This window comes from Poecilia mexicana, unplaced genomic scaffold (genome assembly GCF_051168715.1).
Source record: "Poecilia mexicana isolate PSO_F unplaced genomic scaffold, ASM5116871v1 scaffold_8, whole genome shotgun sequence".
NCBI classification, from domain to species: domain Eukaryota; kingdom Metazoa; phylum Chordata; class Actinopteri; order Cyprinodontiformes; family Poeciliidae; genus Poecilia; species Poecilia mexicana.
In genome coordinates this window covers 23,823,377-23,848,606 of record NW_028263377.1, presented here as the reverse complement: position 1 = coordinate 23,848,606, position 25,230 = coordinate 23,823,377, and the positions used below count along the sequence as shown (strand labels likewise).

Below are 25,230 nucleotides of genomic sequence, written 5' to 3'. Positions count from 1 at the left end.
GCAAAACACTAAATTCAACAGAATATGATGAAAAAACTTAAAAGGCCAGTTATTTTATCATTTATATACATAGTTCCCACGAGACTGCAAGCGCAGCACAAAGCAGAGAACCAACAATAAGAAAACATGATAAATCTCTTTCACCAGTGTGGATGCTGTTGGGATCGACCCGAATGAGACGGAAAAGGGAAATGCAGCTCTGCAGGAAACTAAGAGACAATGATGAGTTTCCCTGATTTTACTCTTTATAGGTTTATGTTTTAGTAAAATGAACATTGTTCTCTTATTCTATGAACTGCTGACAACACGTCTCTGAAATTACAAGCAGAAATTTAGCATTTATTTGCTCAAAAAAAAAAAAAGGATTCGGTGCTTTCAGACGTCAAATAATGCAAAGAAAACAGGTTCATATTAATTTAGAAACAACAAAACTGATGTTTTAACTGGAGAAAATGAGAACAACACGATTATCACACGACTCTGTGGGTTTGGATGAAACACTTCAAGTTTCTGATACATTAATTTGATCTTTACTGAGAAATAATCATAATCGATAAATTTGAGCATGTTTAAACAAACCCATGTGTTTCATTAAGTCACATTTTTGAATTGTTGGTGTGATTTAATATTCTAATCTTAAAAGCTGTGTTTTGATTGCTATAAGTAATCAATGTGTTGCTGAAACCGATTAATTTTTCATCTATACTCTCATTTATTGAATACAACCATTTCTGATAGCCACAGTAAAACAAAATAATTTTTTTAGTAATTAACTTTTTGACCAGTTGTACCTCATTAAACCATTTCACACATGGGAACTTATACACGGAAATTTATATATTTTCTATTTTTAGCTCCAAAGCACCATAAATGTGATATCGACTTTGAACTGAAACTGAAATTTACATCACTAAAGGCAACCCAGGTAACAAACGTTAGGCAATAATTGTAGCAGATGTCATAAACTTCACATAATTTTCACACAGGTAAACTGACAGTCTTGTTCTTTTTTTAGTTATTTCTTCTTGTTATTAATAAACTGCTATAATCTGTTAATCCCAGCAGTTGTTTAAAAATGAGCTGACAGATTAGATTTCCCTTACAGTTGAGATAAAGCGTCTCTGTTACCGTCTGTTTCCTCCACACACAGGCAGACACGGCCATAAAAATCCCTCCTTCCTGTGACTGCCTCCTGTTTCTCCTCACTTAACGGGCGAAAGAGAGAGAGGAAGAAAAGAGAGAAAACGAGGGGAAGAAAAGAAACGGCGCATCCATCAGTCCCTTCGTCTCCTGTTTACTTTAATTCAGTCTACATGTTGAGATTCATTAAAAAAGAAAAACAACAAACGTTTTTTTAAGTGTATTTGTCATGACATCTACATATACATTCAGAAAACAAAACGTTTTAGCAGTAAAATAGGTTTGATACATTCGACTTTGCACTGCAAGTCTTGTCATGAAACATTACATATTTTACATTTGGATATGTAGAAACATTTCTAACAACTAGCTCGATTTCCTTTGCCTGTCCCAGGGTTCCTCCTGAAATAAAACACTCGTTTTAAACATTATTTAGCTGCCTTTAAGGCGTAGCAGCCCCATTTATACGTTTATGTTTGTTATTGGCCCATAATTTAAAGCTGGACATGTCATCTAAACCCTGGGGAAAACAAAGTCGTCATGGGGGATGGAGAGCGAAATCTGGCATCCAGCGTCGGCTCTGCTCCAGCCTCCGAGGAATCCAAGACTGACTTATGGATTATGTGGTGACTGACTGGTCCGAGTCAAGCTAACACTTTTCTATGTGCAAATCAATGTTAGCTGTCTGCAGGAACCAGAGGATGTAGAGAGATGCATAAAGCTGATTAATAACAGACAACATGTTGAGAAATGTCTGACGTTCACTCAGGCTGCGAGACGGTGAGAGAGAGCAAGACGAAGGGATCCTGAACATGATTCAGCCAAGTTTGGCTAAATTGCGTTTAACTAGATTACGTTTAGCTAAATCAAACCAATTTTTTAATGAACTGCACTTACATAAATTGCACTGTTTGGCTAAAAACTTAGCATGATTTAGCTAATTATGCTAAACCTGGCTAAATTACATTAAGTGTGGCTGAAATCCGCTTAGCTAAATTGCTATGCTAAGTTTAGATCTTGCTAAGTTATGCCAAGTTTGGTTAAGTCACGTTTAGCAAGCCGTAATATAATTTAACCGAGTTTGTATTTCATCCGTTCCTTTTCATCTCTCAGGAATCTTAGAGTTAAGATAAGGCAATAAATTCTCTAGTGACGAGAGAATGCTAAGAGTTAGCTTTGCTAACTGTGCTAAACCCAAACATAAGATGGTAAATGCGATTTAAAATGGAAATGTTATTATAGTGTCTGTTTTAAAAGAAATAACTGCTCTTAAACACAAAGTATGACATCATTTCTTCTTCTAACAAAAATACAGAGGAGTCCTGGTATTCGAGACAGCAGCAAAAAGCTAAAATCAAATTTTAATACTGCAAACACCAAATATAACTCAATGTGTGTTAATACACACAGTGGAAACTGTTTTAGGACTAAGAGGAGTTAGCATCTACAGTTTTCAAGTACAGCCAATCAGCATCAAGGAAAATGAAAGCTGCTCCTGGATTGGCTGCTTTACAAGCGCCAGCAAACGGCAAGTTTGGCATCGGTGGCATCGCACCGAGATATTTCAGCTTTCTTTTAGAAAACCTGATTTTCCACTAACAATTTAGAGCAACATTCCACAGAAAAACCCACAAACAGGCAGATAAAACTTGATCTGTTTTGGCTAAAATCAGGACAATCAGAGTTTAGCAAATCACAGGTGAACAAAAAACCCGCAGATCAGATCTTACAGTCCTCATGTTGAGTCACTAGATTTGGTAAAAATGCTTCCTGACGTGTAAAACTGGCTGTGGTTTAATTTGCTGAACTGGAGTTTGAGCCAAACAGCCAGACTTCGTTCTCCCCCGTTTCTAAATTACAACATGCGATTCTGAAATGTCTGCAAAACCAGCTGCTTTCTACGACTTTTGTTCAACAAAACTAAAAGTATCAACAGATTTGATACAGTCGAAATATAAAAATAGATATTTATAGATATGTGTATTTCCTTACAATAATCAGACTTGGATGTCATGGGGCTATAAATAAAAAAAAAATTCACATTTGAAATAAAAACATTAACAAAAAAATATATTGAAATCAGCCCCACAAAATCCAGCTGTCAAAAAAATAAAAGTGCATCTGATTGAAAATGATCCTAAATGAAGGATTATGAATCAACGGCGTCTGGGCCAGACACACAATTTAGACAAAAATAAACTGTTTATTTAAGGCGTTTCTTAGTTTCTAAAAAACTAGAAGTATATTTTTGTTTTTTATGCTTTATTTTGGCACAGATGGTAAATACTGGAGAGATTATAAATAAAAATGGCTTTTTGTGAAATATGCTGTAAAACTGAACATATTTAATCTATTTTTAAAATATTAAAAGTCTGATGCAGTCGGATAAAGAGAATCTTAAAAGTTTTGAAATGTTTTTTTAAACAGGGTCTTATTTATAGTGAATACTAAGATGGCGGCGTGATGACATCACCCGTAACTATGGGAACAAAAAATCTGATACATTGCAAAATATCAAATTTAACGCTGGACCAAACTAAAAAAAACAAATGTGGTAAGGTTAAAATAAATTAATTTGGAGTTAATAAGATCAAACTGATGGTTGGTGTGAACTGTGACAGCGACTGTAAATAGAAAAAAAGTTTTTTTAATTCACGTCAAAAATTTCAGAAATTTTCTGAGTTTAAAAACTCAAAAATTTGCTATAAAAAAACTCAGAAATTTTGAGATTTATCACAGAAATTTTCTAGAAAAAAAACTCCCTAAAATTTAAGATTTTTCTAGAAAATTTCTGAAATTTATCTAAACATTTCAGAATTTTTTCTAGCAAATTTTTTACTTTTCAAACTCAAATTTCAGATTTTTTTCTGTTAAATTTCTGATTTTTATTCATTACTCCTGTTTTTTTTTATCTGCCTTTGAACTTATGAGGGATGAAAAGTAAAACTAAATCAGGAAGAGCTTAAACATTTGTAAAAGTGTGCAAACTTTGTTTTTTCACCTTTATTAATTTTTCTAACAAATTTGTGTTAAAATTCGTGTTTTAGTTGAATTATCAGGGACTTGCTTCACATTACAGGTTGAAACATTTGCATAATAAAAACCACAGCATTAACAGATGTAGTGAGCTCCATTGTGGATTTGTTACATTTCAAATTAAGTGCTTTTCTAAAATAAATACCTTTTTATTATTATTATTTTTAAGCCTCAATTTTAAGCCGTCATTTTTTGGAATTACCCTTTTAGGTGAAAAACTAAAGAATACTTTTAACAATAAATATTTGATTGAAATTGATGTTACTTTTAGAAAAGTGCAGCTTTAAGTGATGCTATCAACAATTTGAGGGTTTATAAAGGGTTTAGGTCGACAGAAAGGTAATAATAATAATTCATAGAATTAATAACTGGTCCCACTAGCTTTGGTGCCTGACACCTTGTTCAGGACATCAACAAAAAGAGCTTCCTGGATTTAACACCTTGGTGTGTTTTGATCTGAAGAGGCTGAAAACAGGAAAGTAGCTTAAAGAATCGTCTGAATGTTTCTGTTTTTTGTAGAAAACCTCTTTGGCACAGTTAAAGTCCATGCATTTTTTAACTCGTATGTAAACATGAACCGTGACTTGATAATGCTTCCTCTGAAGTGAGTTTTGTGTTGGGTTAAGCAGCTAGGTGGGTAAATATTTGGTGCCCCCTTGTGGAAGCTCCTGGAACAGCAGCGCTGAAACCGAGAGCACAGATTTTCAGGTTCAGGAGTTCCTCCGTGTGAAGACTGGGTCTCCTTTTGAGGCATATGGTGCTGTGACGCTCAGTCAGTCTTACTCAGCACTGGATCTGGGAGAACGGATGCCTCAGCAGCTCCTCGGCGCTCGGTCGGTGTTTGGCCTCCACGAAGATGCAACGGATGAAGTCCCGGGCCTGGTCCGAGGCGCGCGGCGGGAGCAGCGGGTTGGTCGGCTGCGTGGCGATCTTAAATATCGCCGCCATGGCTTCAAACTCGGCCCACGGCGGCTTTTCTGTGAGCATCTCAACCACAGTACAGCCGAGGCTCCTGCAGGGGAAACATTTTTACGGCTCAACAAGCTGCAACAAGGATCGCATGTTTCATCTAAATGCCACAGAAACATAACGACGTTATGAAGGAATGCTGATGGGCCTCTGGGGAGAATACCGAATCTGTAATGACCTGTTGGCTGGAAATCAGCGGCTCAAAGTGCAGAACAGCAAACTGTTCATATTTAACAGCTGCATAGCTGTGTTTGAGAAACAGTTTCTTCCCCACAGCCGTCAGAGCCATTACTCCCTGCCGTCCCCCACTCCAACATATATCATAACCTCGCAGTCACACATACATATTCCTCCCCCCCCCACACAGCCATATTGTTCTGCACTTTGCACTGTCACATTATCTGTACTTTGCCATAATTGGACCTGCTGCTACTTCTTTGGCATGGTTGAGTGCTTTTAGTTAATTTAGTTGTATATATTATTATTATTATTGTGTGTTTGCTTATTTATACTGTATATATTTGACCTTTTGCACGGGAGCTGCAATGGAAATTTCGTTGAATTCTGTTCAGTGACAATAAATGCTATCTATCTATCTATCTATCTTGTTCCACCATTTCAGAAACTTAACTGGGACTCTGTGCGTTTTTACAGTGTGATGATGTCACTCTGCTGTGGAGAGAAACCAAACTGAGCGTCTCACCAGACGTCGGCTTTCCTGCCGTATCCCTCGCCGCTGATCACCTCGGGGCTCATCCAGTAGGGGGTGCCGGTCACAGAGCGCATGCCGGTTCCAGACATGCAGATTGTCTGCAGCCTCTTGCTGGCTCCGAAGTCTCCCAGCTTCACGTTTCCCGCCGAGTCCCGCAGGATGTTGGCTCCTGGCAGCGACAGTTCATCAAATCAGACCCATTTCTGACTGATGCGAGACTGAAATCTGTGTTTTCAAACTACCTTTGATGTCTCTGTGCACGATCATGTTACTGTGCAGGTAGGACATGCCCTCCAGAATCTGTCTGGTGTATTTGCGGGTAACGTTTTCTGTCAGGGCCCCATAAGCCTTCAGCTGATCTTTGACTGAACCCTAAAGGAGAAGAAAACATTGTTTAAAGACGACAATGTCTATTAACTCACTGGACATGGACACAAAATCACTGACCAGTTAGAATAATTTCTCAGTGCAGAAGAAATGTCTGCGTGTTTGTACCACTTGGAGGTTTTTGGTATTTTGTCCCATTTCAACCACATTTTTGACACTTTACTGGGCTTATTACAAACTTTTGAAAACCAGTTTCCTCTTTAATATTAATAAGCAGCAGTTATTAGCCACAGCTAACCAAAAAGCTACATTCACTAAACACTAATCTGCTAAAAAAGAATCTTAGCTTTGTGAGAGCTAAACTGCTAAACACAAAGAATTTAGCACAAGCTAATGTTACATTTATAAAAGCATGAAAAAATTAGCAAAAGCTAACACTAAGCTGATACATTTGTTAAGAAATTATAAAAGCTAACATTAAACCGCTAAGACGTTTAATACTGCAGAAGCTAAAGCTAAACCTCACGTAAATAAGCATCAGACGTTGATGTTAAACTGCACACCAACCGTTGCTTTCATTCAAAGTGCAAGTTGTGAATTCTGAATCGTTGTTGCACTTTGGTTTGCAGATTTTTATTACGATGTGACTCAACACTGACAGTTTAACACTGACAGTATAATTTTAAGCTGCAATGGTTGATCTGACCCCAATGTAAGCTGATGTATTTGCCCCCAGGACTCACCCCGGGCATGTACTCCATGAAGATGGTGAGAGTTTTCTCGTTGTGGTCCCTCAGGCAGCCGTAGTACTGGACGATGCGCTCGTGATGCAGATTTTTCAGAAGCTGGATTTCACACTCTAACGCACTAACCTCCTGCAGGAAACACACACACACACAGACAGACATCCCACATTACAGATTAGAAAGACACTTTCAATTTAAGAATAAAAGCTCATTGGACAGACCCAACGACCTGGAATGGAAGAAGGAAGCTAAAATATTTCTGATCCCAACCAAAGGCTTCGACGGCAGAGTTTTCCTGTGTTTACCTCTGAGAATGAGGCCACAGCAGAGACAGAGGACAGAAGGGGAAGTCAGAGACACAGAGTAATCCCAAACTCCCAGCACAAAGCCCAGTTTGGAGTAACGACAGATTCGGATCTGCAGAGGGCCGGGCGAAGGGAGGGGGTGTGAAAGGGTCACTGGAGGTCAAGGCAGTCCTGACCCTCGGCTGCTGCAATACTCAGCACCTCGAGGATTCAGGAAGTGACAGTGCATGTTTTCTCTTCGGCAAACAGGAAAAGACATTAAAATAAGGAAGAGGGGGGAGATAACCTCCACCACGGATTCCGCTCGTTCAGTTTCTGCTGGGCTATTCTTACTTAGGAGATAAAATAAAGTCACGGCCTTGAGCTTAAACTGACAGTTCAGTCGCCTGACACTTCAGCGGTTGTCTCACCTTGCTGGTTTCAGGACTGTCGGGGTCAAACTGGACTTGCTTGGCGGCCAGTTCTCTCCCAGTGTCCACATCGTAGCAGAGGTAGACCTGACCAAACGCACCCTGGCCCAAAAGCTTCCCGCGGCGCCACGTCACCGGGGCGCTGGGCGCTGAGAGGAAACAAACATTCTGCTATCAACACAGATTCTTCACTTGCGACGCATTTCTCCCCCTTTCAAGGTGACCTACTGCGCTTTGTTGGATGGGTCTCTGTGAGGGGTGTTCAAAGTGTGGCGCAGGGGCCATTTGTGGTGCTTGGACAGAGTTTTTGTGGCCCCCAAAAAAGCAGTTAAAGATGATACAAACTTAGCCCATTCAGCACAGGAGACTTTACAATGGGAAATGTTAAGCATGATGATGTATTATTTGCCACACTTTGTCTACTTAATTTATTAAGTTTGACTAAATATATTAAGTGTTTTGAAATAAAGTGACCACAAATGTGCACAATTTGTAGTTTTGTATCTAAGATCAATCAAGTTTATCTGTATAGCTCATTTCAGCAGCAAACTCATCATACAACTGAGAAAACCAGTAACAAAAACCAGTCACAATGCGATAACGTTACATTTTGATCAGTGTTGGGAATATTATTCCTTTCCCACAAAAAAAAATCTAAAAAATTAAAAATTGGGCAACTTTAATTGGTTTATTCGAGTTTTGTTTTCATTTTCTTGGCCTGAAGTTTGGACACCAATGGTCCATGGCAGGGTGCCCAAAGTGGGTCCTGGAGGCCCGGCATCCTGCATGTTTTAGTTCTCTTCCTGGTGGTAGTAACAACCTTTTCAGCTTGTCAATGTTCCTCTTAGGCCTTCTAACGAGCCATCATTGGATCCAGGTGCGTTAAACCAGGGAGAGAACCAAAACATGCAGGATGCCGGGCCTCCAGGACCGACTTTGGACACCCCTGGTCTATGGGATCATCAAAACATGTTCATTAGACTTTTCTGCCCATCTTGACCTCCTTTCAGAATGAGATTTGGTTCACAATACATTATTGTTTAAACGATTAATCGGATTAATTGTGATTAATTGATTATTCAAATAATCACCAACTAATCTAGCAACTGATTAATCAATAACTGGACTATACAAACTCAAAAAAGGGCCTTTGCTGAGAAAACAACATATTCAGGACAGCAACTAAGCAAAAACCACCATATGTTTATAAACATATATGTATATAATGCATTTAGGATAAAAACACCTTTTATGTTGTAACCAAATGTACAAAAGGAAAGTCATATTATTCTATGTTTATGTTCTTGTTTATCCTCATATTTTGGTGGATTTCTAATATTGTATTAAAAAAGCTTAAACAGTTAAATAAAAATGTATAGAATGTGCCAATTCTTTTTATCCGATTAATCGTCACAATCAAATGAGGTTGATTACATCATCATCATCATTCAGTCGGTAAAAGTAAGACTAAACTCCAAACCGGAGGACATTTCATCGGTACTCACACTTGTGGGCGACAGAGCGATCGTGCGGACGCAGCCGGCCTTGCGTGTCGATCTGCTGCCAGCTGCCCAGACTCTCCTCGCTGCCGTTCAGCGATCGCCTCGAGGGAACCAAAGTAAACAGGTTTCCCTGGGGTCGGCGGATGCGCGGAAACGTTCGACGACCTGGAGGAAGCGACAGAAGACAGTCGATAATGTTAAAATGAAGAGAGAAACGTCGTATCCAGTCGCTGATAAATGTGACTGGCGATATTTGTCATACCTTCACTGTGGTCTTTGCAATGCAGGGAGACATGATACCTACGAGGATAGGTGCCTCCCTTCCCTGCTACCCTGTCATACATGTGATTCTCCCGGTCTGAAACCAGACAAAAATTCAAAGATCATCTAACCACTTTCAAAAATCCATCCATCTTCTGTACCCCCTTGTCCCTTAGTGGGGTCGGGAGGTGCTGGTGCCTCTCCAGCAAAGGTTCCAGGCGAGAGGCGGGGTCACCTGGACAGGTCGCCAGTCTGTCGCAGGGCAACACAGAGACAGACAAACAACCATGCATGCACACACTCACACCTAGGGAGAATGCAGAGAGACCAATTAACCTGACAGTCGTGTTTTTGGACTGTGGGAGGAAACCGGAGAAAACCCACCATGCACAGGGAGAACATGCAAACTCCATGCAGAAAGACCGGGGCCGGGAATCGAACCCAGAACCTTCTTGCTGCAAGGCAACAGCTCTACCAACTGCACCTCTGTGCAGCCCCACTTTCAAAAATAAAAGCGTAAAATCTCTGTTTATGTTAGCATTGGCCTCACTGCAAAAACACAAAATCTTACCAAGTAGTTTTGGCCCAGTTTCTAGTATAAATATCTTAGTACACTTAAAATAAGACAAAACTAACTACCAAAATGGGGAAATGTTATAAGTGAAGTAACCTGCCAATGGAACAAGAACTGGGTTGCTAGGTAACGGGCTGGACTTGGCTGGGGTTGGCTGGGCTTGACTAGGGTTGCTAGGTAACGGCACCAGTGGAACCAGCACTTTTTAATCAATATTAAGGAAGTATTGGTTTAAAACAAGCTCTTATTTCTTGCTGAACAGTTACATGCAAGTTTTTTTTTTTTTTTTTAAGTGCACCAAGATATTTGCACTGGAATCAAGACAAAAATACTCGTTGAGATTTTGTGTTTTTGCAGTGCTCCTTCTGATCTCTGTTAAAATCAGAGCTGGGTCGCAACTAGCTGCAATTATCTGAGCAGCAACATTTTGAAGAAAACTTCCTTTAGGGGTATTTTAACTACACTGTTATTGTCAAATTTTACCTCAGTAATTTTATTATGAAGTAATGTTAAATTTAGTGTTTAATGATGGATTTGAATTGTTAATTTTCCCAAGATGAAATAATAGGACAACTTACAACTTCAATGAGTTACAAAACTTGAATTTAACGCACAAATGTTATAAATTATAGAGATGCAAATATAACTATAGTTTTGATCTTTATAAACACTAACATTTCCTCATAACTTCATATTTTGGTCCATCTGATGATGTAATTTTGCTTTTACTTGAGTAAAAATATGCTGAAGTAGTGCTACTTTACTTGAGTGTAAAAACCTCCATGATTTCTCTCACCTGACACTTCTTGCCGGTTATCTGGGTAACTCTTGGCTCTGTGCATCCGTGACTTCCTCAGCGAAGGGCTGCAGGAGAATGAAAGGTTTTGTAAAATAAACTTTGTTAAGACTATAATCATAATAAAATTAGCCAATATCCGTGGAAATGTAGCAGAAAAAGGAATAAAATTAGACGGAGCATGGTTGAGGTAAAATTTGATTCAATAGGCGGTTTGTTTGTTACCTTTCTGAGTTGCTGTCCAGGGACTGGCAGCTGCCAGAAACTGAATTTTCTGCGCTGCTCCAGGGATCCAGAACCTGTTCAGACCCGAACAAAAACCCATATGAACAGAGACTGAGAGTTTTTACTGTTCTACAAAATATACCTGGTGCCGTCTCACTTTGTAACTTCACTATTAGAGCTGACGATTAATCAATTAGAAATAAATTGGCTTTTTCTATAGATTTTTCATTTAACTACTCGTTGTTTTTATACAATATTAGAAATGCATTAAATGATGCAAACAAACAAACAAATTTCTTTTTTAAACAAGAAACTAAACATTTTATTTAGCATTTCTTTAGTCAGTTTGAATCTGTACCATCTGAGGAGTTTTGGCCAAAACATATTTACAAATAAATATGTTTTTATCTTTAATGCAATATGTACATATGTACTGTTCAGTTTTGGTTTGATTACTGAGGTCTGTAATCAATAAGCTATTAAAACCACCTCAATCATTTTTATTTGCACAATTTATTGGTTTTTTCTTTTCTCTTTCTACCAAAAACTGGGTAACAAAGGTTTCCAGTCTAAATTTGTTTTTAAAGGATAATTTTGTTTACAGAGACTTCATAATACATTTAGTCATTTCTGTTATTTTTTATTATTTATTTTGGATATTTAAAGTGTTTTCCAGTTCCAGTGTTAACTGTTTATTAGAATTTTAAGTTCATCGATATTTAAAAACGTGTTCTTGAGTTATTATTATGCAGTATTTTACTTTAAAATGGTCTCAAACAACAATATTATCGTTTACCACAATAACTTCTGGAACAATTTATCATCCACCAGAATTTGTTATCGTGACAGTCCTACTGATTACTGCTCTAAATACGTTATTTTTGCAGCAAACCAGCTTTTTTTTTTTTTTAAAGTGCATAGTTCAGTTAACAATTAATAAATTAACTGTTTCAGCCCTAGAAAGTTTAAATAAATACAATTATTACTACATTCTGGACGGACAGGCTTTGAATTGCACACTGCTGATGCAACAGAAAGGCAGAACGGCCCTCCTGTTTCCTCTTAGGCAAGTTTATTCTTGCGAAGTAATGCAATTTAGAAACAAAAAGTTATTTTCCTCACATTACCACGTCCCGCTCTAATGAGAAAACCCATTTAAGGCTGTTTATGTTAGAGTGGAGTGGAGCATGTGGATCCCATCTCTGCGTGCGTTTCCTCCTTAAGCACGGAGGAGATGACTCACGCATTGGTCGCTGGTTTCTGGGATGAACTCGCCCTCGCTGTTGATGCTGGTGTAGGAACCCTGGCGGGCGATCCGCTGCTGCCGCTCAGGCACATATCCAGGAGGCGGAGAACTTCGACCCGTGTTCTGAGAACCTTTAAATACACACACACAAAAAAACGACACGCAACATTTAGTAATATGTTAAACACAAACTGGATTGTCATCTCTGTTTCGCCTCGTATTTATAGCCCAGAGCTACAGGAAGTCACTGTTTACCAGTAGGGAGTATAAATATAAAAACGGTGAGAGCTCATCTATTATTCCCCAACTTATTTAATTTATTTGCACATTTTTCTGATAAGTATGTGACCATTTTCCAGCTGTATGAAGACAACATCCATACCCATTAAATGAGCAACGAGAAGTCAGGCGAAAATTAGACGTACTGAACGAGATCAACATGAAGATGGAGCAAATATTTCAAAATGCACTCAGGTTGCGCATCTGGATTACTTAACAAGTCCTAAAACGATAACTTTTAGATCTTTTAATATTTTCAAATGTTTTATAAAAAAAAAGTTTAAGTGGTTAAAAGATAAATCTGTAGAAAGTGTCAATTATTTAATATAATTAATCATCAAAATAATCCCTTACTAAACTAATCAATCCTTCTTTTAGACCCTGTTCCTTTGCAGCATACTGTTAATTCTTATGATTTCTTGTTTCTTTACCTCACAATAACCAACAGGTACAAGAAAATTTGGGAAGACGAGTTAGAAAAAAACCAGCTAAAGAAGAACTTTTAAAAAACCCGGAGAACTAATGAAGGCCAGCTCAAAAGTTTACAAGCAGGTCTGATTTCTGAGAAGAAGAACTATAAACAGAGGCAGTTTAATCCATGTAAACAAGCGATTCTTTTAAAATGCTACAAATTAAGTTTTCTCCTCTGAAGTTCAAAGCCCACAGCAAACATGCAGCAGATTAGCCTGCATACCCGAAACTTCAAGCTTTCATAGCTGCTGCTGCTATAAAGTCAAGCTGTAAAGCCCTTCTGCTCCTCAGGATAAAGAGAAACCGCCAAAACCAGACCACTTGCCAACAAAGTAATAGCACTCTCCAATCTTATTGGCTGCAATCCAGCAGGCAGCGTCAAGTGATGGTGAAAAGGAAAAGGAAGAGGATGCAACGCGAGAACAGGAAGCAGAAAAAAAAGAAGACTGTACAGAAGAAACGAAAGCACCCAGCTGCCTGTCTGCTTATATAGGCCCCTCTAGCATGTCATTGTTTACATCTGGAAGTTTCGTGCATGTGCTGGAGGGCAAAAACCCGATTCCGTTACTGAACATGTAAAAGAATCGCCTGCTCTGCTGACGTTATGAAACCTGGAGATGTAGGTGTTATTTTAGCGCGAAGCACCACAGAAAAACAGATGAACAACAACTCAAACCCACTTTTTTTCTTGCTCTCTCTGTCGGCTAATCTGCACGCAGACTAGTTGCTATAGCAACTGATAACGACGCCACTATGCATCAGATTTAAACACCAAAAAACACGGAAACATTTCACACACACAGAACAGAACATTCAGTCCGTTACAGTTTTATGTTTTCAGGCTTGATGTTTATTTTGTGATTATTAATAAGTGATCAGTGTGGCAGATTTGCAACCACTGCTATTAGCTAATCTAAGACTGCGGTGGTAGATTAGCTAATTGAAGCACTTGCTATACTGATGATCTGTAGAGTTGGTGTGTGGGTCGCCTTTTCTTTATTTTGGAACTGAACCGAAACATATTGAATTCTGCAGCAATCTACATGTTACGGTTGTCATAGTCAAGCTAGCATAACCGACCGCTAAGTTTTTTTTCTTAATTAAAACTTTTTCCTGACCTTTTATCTAGTTGTAGTCGTGTTGATAATTAGTAGCAAAGCACTGCGTCCCCTTTTCTTTTAGATATTACATCTACGTTGAAGATTTTGTGTGATAAACTGATAACTTAACAGCTAAAACCAATGCTAGTCATCGTTAGCGGGCAGCTTTTTGTTCTCCAGTAGGCAGATGGGGGGCGCTGCAAGGGATCTACAGTACAAGAAAGGCTGATTGTGACCCGTTTACCTGTTGACAGGTGGCGCCCTCTGGGCTCAGAGGGCTGGTACGCCGTACTGACGTCTCCAGTGGAGTGGGAGGCCTTGATCCTCACCTGCTTACACGGTCCATGATGAGAGTTGGAGGAGGCCTGCAGTTACGAGGAGGAGAGACGAAATGTTTTAACCGACGTTCTTAAAACGCCATGGAACTTTTGGTTCATGCGTCAAAGCCTGTCGGTGTTGCATAGAAATAATCAGGAAGCTTTGTTTTTCACAATGTGGGATTAAGAAAAGGACGTTGTGCAACAAGTCTTACGTTGCTGCGCTCTTGAGAAAGAAGCATTATCCTGATGCTCTTCATGCTGGAGCTTCGGTCAAGCAGGTCGATCGCCTTGTCCAGGTCATCCTGACCCCGCAGAGGAATGGACATCTGCTTGGAGACCATCAAGAAAACAAGCAGACAAAGCAGGAGCAGTGGTTTTAAAATGCTTCAAATTGAAGTTAACCAATTAAGTCAGACTAAAAATACATGTATTCGTGTAAAAATAGACAGAGATAAATGTATCTGAGCTCATTTCAAGCCACTGGAATCTTAAAATAAAGTAAAAAGTTCACATTTTAAACAGCACTGAACATATTTCATTCCATAGGAAGCTAACTTATACTGTAAATAATTGTTCCATGTACTCTGACCATCGTTTCTTTTTCGCTCCTCTCTTTTTATTTTATTAGTCTTCTTTCTTTTTCTTCCTGTCCTTCATCACTCATTCTGTGTAATTTTTGTCTATAATCTAAAAAACGTTTTACCTCCATTAATTGATCTATTGTACATCTAAATTCACCTGCCTCTTCCAGACAATGTATTGACTTGATCATTATTATCACAATTATTAGTCAATTGTCATTTCAATTATTTTATCCACTAATGTTCACATGTTCACTCATTAGAATTTAAAATCAGAATTTTGAGATTAAAGTCAAAATTCTGAAAGGAAAAAAAAAGTATTTTTTTCCAGTGGCCCTAATCCTTTTCCGTACACATCACTTATTTTCTTCTTCATTAGCTATGCATCTTCTACTGTGATGTATAATAAATAAGTAATTTAAAACCCTGCAGAAAAAAAACAGGTTTAATTTTTTTAAAGCCTGATCATTAAATAAACTGTCTTAATAAAGTACGCAGGACTTCCTTTTACGAGTCTTTTCTTAGCAAACACTAAACCGGAAGTATTTTGAACAAACCTCCAGAAAACTGAAAAACAGCTGAAACACTGAGTTCCTTTAAATCAAGGCTAAAACCCACCAGGTTTGAGCTGCCAATTGATCAACATGTTGATCAACATATTGGATGCATTTTTTCGATCATTTTAACAAAACGTAATGTTTATTGATTGATTGATAATCGATAACTGTGATGTTTTAATGATGTGACGCATTTCGAACTTGCTTGTTTCCGAAACGTCCCAAACAAATAAACTTAACTTGAAGATATTCATCTGTGTTTGACCAAATTTTATAGTCTTTTACCAATATTATGCAAAGTGTTATCCTTAATATTGATCATTTTTTAACACAAAAATGTATGTGTGTAACTGGAATATAATTAACATGATCCCAGAGAACATTCATATGTTGCACAATACTAAAAATAAACTGAATGATCTGAAATCACTTGAGTTTTGTGTTATGTCATCAGTGAAACCTTTAAAAAAGTCTAAATGTTTGTGTTATTGCTGTGTGAAAAATGCTAAACTTGCCTCATTGTTCATATAATGGAGCTCCAGCTGCTGGCCGAAGATGCTCTTCACCTTTTCCTGAATCTCCTCAAACTGCACTGGCCTCCCAAACACCAAGATCCTGCACAGAAAGAGCAAGAAATCACACAGACAGGAAGACTGGAACAGATTTATGCCAGCTGGTAGGAAAACAGCGCTTGACTTACATGCACATGTGCAAAGAAAATACCTTCTTTTTTTTCAGTGTGTGCAGATTCTTCTAAGTACACCTTAAATATTTGTGGCTTGTGTTGGCAGCCACAGGCTAACCACAGTACTTTCCCTTCCACTCTCCAGCTCACATACCTTTCAGATTAAAGTGCTGGAGCGCTCCGTCTCATGAACTGGAACATGTGACAAGAGCAGCATGCCGACGGGAACGTGTTTACGTTCAGGCTCTCCCTCTCGCCAACGTATAGAAATATATTCCACTTTCTCGACATGTGCAGAGCTGCTAATGCATAGCTGCAAACAGAAAGCAACGTAAACTCACCTTTTCTCTCCCGAGTATTCAAACTTTATCCTGACATCATCCTAAAAGATAAAAAAAGAACAGTAAGGTCAAGGAGTACTTTTCTTTCCTCCAGCATTTACAAGAACCCACTTCCACTCTTTCCACTAATTACTAAGGTTATTTGGGATGACAGACATTTATCTTACCGGGGAAAACACAAATGTTGTGTTTACATTTCAGGGACATATTAATTAGCCTTTCTGAAGCAGGAGCTTGGAGATGTTATTGGTTAATCTAAATAGAAAGCAGGAGTCTGTGACTGCTTAGGTTAACTTGGACTGGAAGCAGACAGATCCAAAGGTAACAAACTACAACCGACAGCCTCTACGAAGCTGAACTCATTCATTACAGACATTAAAATGCAAAGTTGCACGAGTCTAAATGTTTTTAGCATAAGCATTTCTTTTTTTTAGTACAAATTGTGTTTTGTTTGTGAAAGCACATGAAAATAAACTTTGTCAATACTTCTTCCACAGAGTTTCAAGCTAGAAACTCACACCTGTGTAAATAAATACGTATCAAAGCACCTTTTCAGTGAGATATCTACAATCTTAAACAGTTAATAAAAATACTGTGCTTTAAAAGTTAAGCAGCTTCATAACGACCAGCCGCTTTGACGTGTCTCTGTCAAGTTTCCATGATCTCAATGATCAATAACATCTGCATAAATGAGCAACCGAACTCAGCTTTCCAAAACAAAATATGCATTGTTAATTTAAAAAAAAATTTCACATGGGGTTGGATTGAACTGATCATTTCACTGAATAAATTAAATCATCACTTGAAAGCTGCATTTTCTATGTTTGACAGAAATCCAAACTTGTTGGGCTGAAGGAGAAAGTACAGGGTGGCCCACAAAAAAGTAGCCCGCTTCCTGCCAGGAAGTCCACTGAGATCGCCAGACTTAACAACTCATGACTTTTATCTGTGGGGCAACTTGAAGGGAAAAGTGTACGCTAATAACCCGAGAACTTTACAGCAGTTGAAAGAGAATATTCGTAATGCAATTCAGAGCATTGGTTCCCCAGAGTTGCGTCGCGTATATGACAATATGTTGAGGTGCGCCCAAAACTGCATTGATGCACAAGGGGATCATTTGCAGTACTTTCTGTAAAGAGTGAGTAAAGATTTTGGCATTTCAAGTTTTTCTTTCTTTACAGAAGGCCGACAGTAATACTATAGTAACACGGGCTACTTTTTCGTGGGCCACCCTGTACTTTGTCACAAATATTCTGTTGTTAAAGGGGAACTATTATGCAATATCCACATTTTGAACCATTTTATACTTTATTTTGCGTCTCTATTGTTTCAAAGAAAAAAGCCCAAGCACTTAAAAAAAAAAGTTTTTCACAATTAATTAATGTTTTTTGGCGTCTGGGAAATGAGCCGTTTCAAAAACCTGCCGGTCGTTAAGTCACTGCACCGTTACCTAGCAACCCCAGCATGTTACCTAGCAACCCCAACACAGTTGGGGCAGTTTACCGCTGTATGAGTTGTACAATGGCTGCTGGAAAAGTTAAGTGTTTTGTTGACTTATCCAGAAACTACTTGCTGAATTCATGTTGGTTGTAAAGGAGGCTCCACTTCTGCTTTTCAAACCTGTATGGTTGTATATTTGAGCATTTGTTTGCAGCCATTTTCATGAGCGAACGTAAACATTGAGTTGGGGGTGTGGCCAGCAGTAGCTAATGTGGATTCAAAGTGACAGGAACTGAATTGATCAGACTAAAATTTCATGACTGAAGACTGATTTTGTGTTTTGTATAGACCATGGATTCATCCAAATCTGTTCAAGGAAGCATAATAGGTCACTTTAAAGCCTTTCACTTTGAGGATGAGTTAAATGAGTGTTTGAATCCTAACCTTCTCAAAAGTTGGGAATGTTTTTAATCATCATCTGAATGGTGCCGCACCTGTCTGTTGGCCTGTGTTGATGTCTTCGGCTTGCCGCTGTCGTAGGAAAACACCGGCTGTCGTCGCGTCATCTGGAGGGCAACCAGGTCCTTCATTATAGAGTGGAGAGCCTGCCTCTCATCTGATGACAGCCCAACGAAATACATAAACAGAAATCAGAGCACATGCATGACACAGGGTTCATCCACTTTACGCACAGTAAAATTCAAGCACTTTTCAAGGATTTCAAGAAACACTAGTAAAGATGGATGTGCATTTTCTCAAGTCACTCAGCCCTAAAAGGTGAAATTGACATCTTGCCAGCTTTCTTAACCCATAATCCCGTCTAAACCGTGTTTGACTGGGTTTTCTGAGAGACAGGGAAGAACTGTGCTGTTTCTGATATGCATTTTTCCCATGTTTGATCTCAGAAGAAACTCGGCCTTGGCTGTGCTAACTCACGAAGAGAAAATATTCCTCTTGTGTAGCTTGGAAAGACATCATACAGCCCCAGGGCAGCTGAGGGAACCGGACCCAGAACCCAATCCTTCACCTGAGAGTCTGGAGCTGATGACTGCTCAAACCGGGCCGATGCTTTCTGCTGAAACTGTTTTTATCTTGTGCTGTGTCAAAACTGTGCACTGAAATGCCTGTTTAACATCAGACTCACTCATTGCGGTAGGGTTGTGCAGGCGGGGTCCACAAACCAGGGTTCAGATTGATGCCTCTGATGTGCCAGACCACCCACAGCCTGCAGGGGGAAATGCTGCAGTTAGTTAGGTTAATATCTCCAGATGAGTCAGGCAGGACATAACAGCATGAGAAAAAGAAGTTAAAAAAGTTAAAAGTGTGCCAATAATTCCTATGCCACTGCTTTATTTACAACAACCAAAGAGATAATGAGGCCTTGAAAATGACAAAAAGGCTTTGGATTTTACAGGGAAGAAACCCAAGACTCCAGAAACCAAAGCAAAACATTTTTGACTGAATGAAAGTCAGTGAATGAAAATGTGTCCAGCAAATGCTAAAATATGCCCATGAGAAAGAACGGCAATTGGAAACGGCTGCACTGGCAGCGATCTCTCTGGCTCCGTTCCTATGAGAAGAATTCTTTATGAGCAGTTTTCTGCCATTTTTAAAAATCTAAACCAGGTTTGAGCAGCTCTGGTTGCACGAGCAGCAAAACCATCCCAAAGCCGTGTCATAAATCTACTGCTCAACTTAACAGGACAATATATCCAGCCCTGTTGACGGCACCAACAGCATCATGTACTGAAATAAAACACGCTCTCTCTTTAAAATCATTAAAATTGACATTTCTGGTGCATATTGGGGTTTAAATTTGTTTAACCTCAGATGTGTAAAAGCATACAGATTCCAAACTGCTGATCATAAGCAGGTGACCATTTCTATAAAACCAGAATGTATGATCTAAAATACAGATATGTGCTTGTATAATGATAAAAGAAGAAAGTCATCCTGCCTTTTAATGTGTGAACGTTACCTGGCCATTTCCTTATTAACCTGAATTTTGCTTGCGTCAAGATGGTTGACTGTCTTTCCACAACATGAACGGCTAAATTTTTCATAATATATAGATTTTTTTTTTATTTAAAAAAAAGGACGTTATATTTGAAAATGTTTGTCAGCTGTGTTAAATACTGACTAAATAAACAGAAAACTATGATTTTCTCATTATTAAACTTAGACAGCCCTCTAAATGCTAATTGGCGTCACGCCTTTTTCTATCATGTTACAATTTTTCTACATTATGCTCAGTTTTTGTGACATCATTATATCGTCACCTTCATAGCAAATCAGACATTTTTGAATGGAAAAGCTGAATCAGCGCCATTAAGGGGATAACTGAAGCTGGTCGAGTGTTTACATGTCGAAACAGAACCGCATAAAGTGCTTTTACATCCCACACAGGACTCCGTTGGACCGTTCCTCTTTACCGTTTATAAATATCTCCGCCATCTTTGTTCCTGCCTCAGCTGCTCCGCTAATACGGACGACTAGCGGCGCCCTCTGCTGGACGGCGGCCAAACTACAACACCGAAAAAATGTCTAAGCGGATGTTATTAGTTAATCGATTGGAACAAATTTTAATCTAATAAACTATTAATAGACAATTAACTGTAAGTCGATTGTTTGTGTCCCAAAGAAAGATATTTCTAAACAGTCTTTCTCCCATGTTTTCCATGGTGAGGAGATCTGGAGAACTTCCAAGGAAGGGAATCTCTGTAAATTCACCCCTAGATTGGACAGTGCAGCTCTCAGAGAAATTCCCAAAACCCAGCAGCTCCATCTCAGTTAGCATGTTAAATGTTAAAGTTCATGATACGACTGCTGGAAAAATGAAGTAGATGGCTTGTTTTGAAATGGTTGCCAGGAGAAAGCCTCTTCCCTCTAAAAAGAATGTGGGAGAACAATTCAGGCTTGCAAAGTTGCATCTACATGGGCCAAAACATTTTGGATACATCAGCCAGATGTAGAGATGCTTGGCTGTGCTACACAGTGCCATGTTTGGATAAAATCAAACATAGCAAATCATCACAAACACCTGGCAACCGCAGTGGTGGAAGGACGACTGTTTGGGCTTGTTTTGTAGCCACAGGAGCTGGGCACTGTGCAATCACTGAACGGATCACGGACTCCTCCGTAAACCAAAGTACTCTCAAGCTAAACGTGAGAACATCTGTCCGACAAAACAGGATCATCAAAAAGACTAAAACAGGCAAACCACAAAACTGAAGTACATAAAGTGAAAATAACCTTGAGTCATTTTGGGGTTTATAATACAGAAACAAACCCCAAAAAAGGTAGAAAGTAGTTTAACTAAAAATATTGATGACTAGGGATGCAAACAGTTAATCAGCTTACAATTAATTGTCAATCAATTGTTTATTAGATTCAAATTTGTTCCAATTTATAAACTAAGAACATTGTTTGGTCTCCATCCAGAAGAGGGCAACACTGGTCATTCTTAACTGGAGATGTTGATACAGAAACAAAGATGGCAGAGACATGCCAGAAAAGGAAAAGACAAAAAGTCCAATCAGAATCCATTCTGGGATGTAAAATGCACTTTATACTGTTTTGTTTTGAAATACACATAAACACTTCACAGAAAGTGAAATTTTCCAGGCTGATAAGTCATTTTTGTTACTTTATAAACTCAGAAAATGTCCAAGTTTATTCTACAAAATAATTTCAATGAATCTCAAAATTTGAGTTTATTTCTCTATTTTTTTTACTTTCCTTCTTTTCCCTTGGAAATTTATGAGTTTTCTGGCAGAAATATACTGTTTTCCCCTCATCTTTAATAGCTCCAATGCACCATTGTAGTTCATATATTTTATTATTTTCATATTGTATTTTTCTATTCAGCAATCTTTGTGAAAGCTTAATAAAGTGAGAAAAATATATTTTATATATTTCATATTCTGACAGTATTAAACCTTTTGATACAAGAGAAAATGGCCATTTATGAATTAATCCTAAATCGATCAGTCAGATTAACTCATTAATCAATAACTTGCAACCATCCTAGTGACAAAGCAACAAATGCTCTGTACCCAAAGTGAGTGGCACCAGCACCTGAGGCACCTTAGTGAAGCCGCGGGTTTCAGGGTAATAATCACCCACAGGAATGCCGGGTATGTCCGACTGCAGCTGGCAGAGCGTGACCGCGCTGCTTTAAAGTTTCCCCTGCTCTCATATCTGCCAAAGGAGCGGGCGGCGAAATCTTTTCAACTCTTTCAATTTGGTATTTTATACACTATGAAAGACCGTGAACTTTACGAAGTGTGAGATTCTCACCGTTTTATCCATGTCGGGTAACTTGAGGTAACATAGAGCCATTGTCTCTTTCCTTGGCTGCAGACATCAGTGAGACTACTTCATCTTTAAAGAAAACTCCTTTGTTGTAGTCAAACAAAGCCTAGTCTCTTTGTCAAGAGCTGCCCCTCTCGTCACCCCAGTTTGAACCGATTTTAATGACCCCCCAATGTGGAATGCTGGGAATTCAATTGAGAACAAGGCTGCTTGAGTCAGCTGTGTCTGCTTTATTTTCCTTGTATCGCATTTCCAGGACTAGGAGGATTCACATGGATTTTCCTCTGCCCTCTCTCCTCTGTCTGCTTTTGAGAAATGTTTAGTCTGAGGCTGTTTTTCCCCTCCCCGTCTCGGACCAGAGATGTGTCTGGCCTCATGGCTTCTCAGCGAAACCCCTTGGTCTCCTCAGGTCTCTATCATATTTCAGGTGCACGTGCTTTGGTTTAGAAGACGAAACGTTTTTAAATATTCCCAGGTCAACCTGGACCAAGTGTTGGCTTTGGCAACATCATTGGCTCCCATTGCTCAATGGCTAATTGAAAACCAAAACAATGTTGATCTATGAGGGGCACCAGTCGGTAACTTTCTGTGATGGAAGTCCAAGGAACACATCAGAAATTTCATGGATAAAGTTGAGATATTTAAAGGAGCGCTATGTCAGAAAGACATAACACCGACTCAAATGTAAGACTTTTTAAGATCAACAATCAAAGGAATCTAAGACCTATATCACCACAGAAATGCATAACTTCTGTCCAGTGAAGTAGAGATAAATTTAAACTTATAAATGATGGATGCAAAAAAGCTAGCAGGCTAGCTAGCAAGGCTATGTTAGTGGTAGAGGTAGCATCAGCCTTTTTTCAGTAAAACAAAACAAAAAATCCCACAAAAAACCCAAAATAAAACATAAAATATATGAGATTAATGATCCTGATAAGACAAAATGTAAGACCCATGAAAAAAGAATTGGCATTATTTCAAGGCCTTAATTTTAGATACACTAAGCCTTTCAAGCTACAGGATGTAACTTTAACCTTTTTTTTTTTAAACAACTGTCCCTATGTCGTTAAAGTTTGGTATGAGAAGGATAATCTGTGAAAAAAGAAATCAAGCTCCTCTGCATTCTCTCAGTGCCAACTAGAAATAACCAATTATGCCAGGAGGTGGGTCTTGGCACTGCAAGGATGCATCAAAAATATGCAAGGTCTTGGCACTCAGGGACAGGTGTTGCAAGTCATGACCATATGCTATGAGATAGAAAATCTGTGAAAAGATTGATTTCCTCTGCCTCCTTCCTGAAAAAATGCCAACCAAAAACAACCTTTCAGAGCCAGGAGGAGGGGAAACAACTTACTTTTACAGGAAAGCTTTATCTGACAGTGCTAAGACCCACCTCCTGGTTCTGATTGGTTGTTTCTCATAACATACTGACACAATATCATGAGTTTTAAAAAAATATGTACAAATAAATATGTTATAAAAGATACATGCTGCTGGTGGTTCTAAGACTATTTCTAACTTTTAAGACTATTTTACCATTTTGAATTTAAAATGAACTGCAAAAAATATATATTATTTTACGTTTTATTTTATAAACATGCGTTTTAGTTTACCCAAAAAGGTGGGAACCTAAATGCACCATATATTTCTTTTGTCATCTAGATCGTGAACGCGTCACAACCTTACCTCACCTGGAGTCTCAGGTAACCCCTCCCGCTCGGAACCGACCCGGTCACCGGTGTCTCGGGGCGGATTTGGAGTAATTTGTCCCGGAGGTGTGGACGTCCATCAGACCAAAACACCCGGGAGAAGGCGTGAGAGAGAAGGCGGCATGGAGGGGCTGGATACCCCCCAAACGAAGGGGGTACGCCTTCTTTCACCGAAGATTAACAACAAAAAAACACTAATATTCTCCTTTTTAGAGGTATTTTAAAGACAATTTAAGCTCAAAAGACAATAATCCTATATGGAAAGCCCTACATCTAAGTGCTCCGGCTGAGGCCGCTGCAGCCTCGGATCTTTGGAAAACTTAAATTTCCAAAACATGATCGAAAGAGTCACTTTAACTCCTAATTTTTCAGGCTTTTTTATAACAAAAAACTAGCAGACTAGACGTAGCAGTTGCTGTGTAGCATTCATTAAATCCATTTGAGAGCTATCCAAAGGGAAAACCCGGACAGTTTCCGTGATTAAAATAGCCTGCCTTCCTGTTAAATCTGTAGATTTTCCTTTTTTTGTTCAATATATGACTGGCTGCATTCTTTTCGGGGCCTATAGGAAATGCACAAATGAACTAAATTAATCAAGAAACGTCATGTAGTTTTTTCTTAAACTTAAAGAACAATATAAGAAACAACAACCGTTACTCTGTAACGCGACCTAACTGTATGTTAGCGAATCCAAAGTGGCTTTAATCACTAAAGAAACTTCACTAACTTTAAAAGTAAGAATGTTTAACAAGTCGTAGTTAAATCAGGTGGTGGGATAGTACGAATTTTCCGGGGTTTATGGCGGTAGAGTTAGCTAAACCGCAGCTTTTCCACAACCAAAACAAACCAAAGAAACGCTCTTCAACCGAAAACGTCAAACTTCCTGACAGCACAAAATATCTCCACCGGAACCCGCTACTACTCCTCCAACAAGTCACGGAAGCCGTTTAGCCGACGTGGTGTCCATTGTTAACCAGAATGCCTGACTCTCGGTCGATCACTCGTTTAAAAATGTTTCAGAGTTTCTCCCGGAGAAATTTCTGATTGACAAACTATCCAAATTAGCGCCGTCAAGATGCGGGGACGCGCTGTTACTCGGTAGACTGCTTTTCGCGGGGACGCGCATATTATTGGTGGGGCGGAGACGTTCTGTGACGTGCGTGAGGCGTTCAAGAGTAACGGAA

General features: G+C 39.0%; 1 protein-coding gene across 2 annotated transcripts; it reads right to left on the bottom strand.

Moving 5' to 3' along the window:
• Nucleotides 1–1,278: 1,278 nt before the first annotated feature.
• map3k3 (mitogen-activated protein kinase kinase kinase 3) lies at nucleotides 1,279–25,165 on the bottom strand. 2 transcript variants are annotated; one of them, XM_014969656.2, is made up of 17 exons: nucleotides 24,024–25,165; nucleotides 19,168–19,248; nucleotides 18,518–18,639; nucleotides 16,584–16,624; nucleotides 16,073–16,172; nucleotides 14,632–14,745; nucleotides 14,344–14,464; nucleotides 12,247–12,380; nucleotides 11,004–11,077; nucleotides 10,779–10,846; nucleotides 9,410–9,505; nucleotides 9,151–9,312; nucleotides 7,646–7,794; nucleotides 6,928–7,059; nucleotides 6,100–6,229; nucleotides 5,849–6,026; nucleotides 1,279–5,188 (listed from the first exon to the last, which is right to left on the bottom strand). In XM_014969656.2, exons 2-17 carry the CDS (start codon nucleotides 19,169–19,171, stop codon nucleotides 4,960–4,962), a joined length of 1,854 nt encoding a protein of 617 aa, XP_014825142.1. In that variant the 5' UTR covers nucleotides 19,172–19,248; nucleotides 24,024–25,165; the 3' UTR covers nucleotides 1,279–4,959. The 2 variants fall into 2 exon arrangements, with proteins under 2 accessions (XP_014825142.1, XP_014825143.1); XM_014969657.2 differs by having other exon boundaries at nucleotides 24,029–25,165.
• Nucleotides 25,166–25,230: the final 65 nt, after the last annotated feature.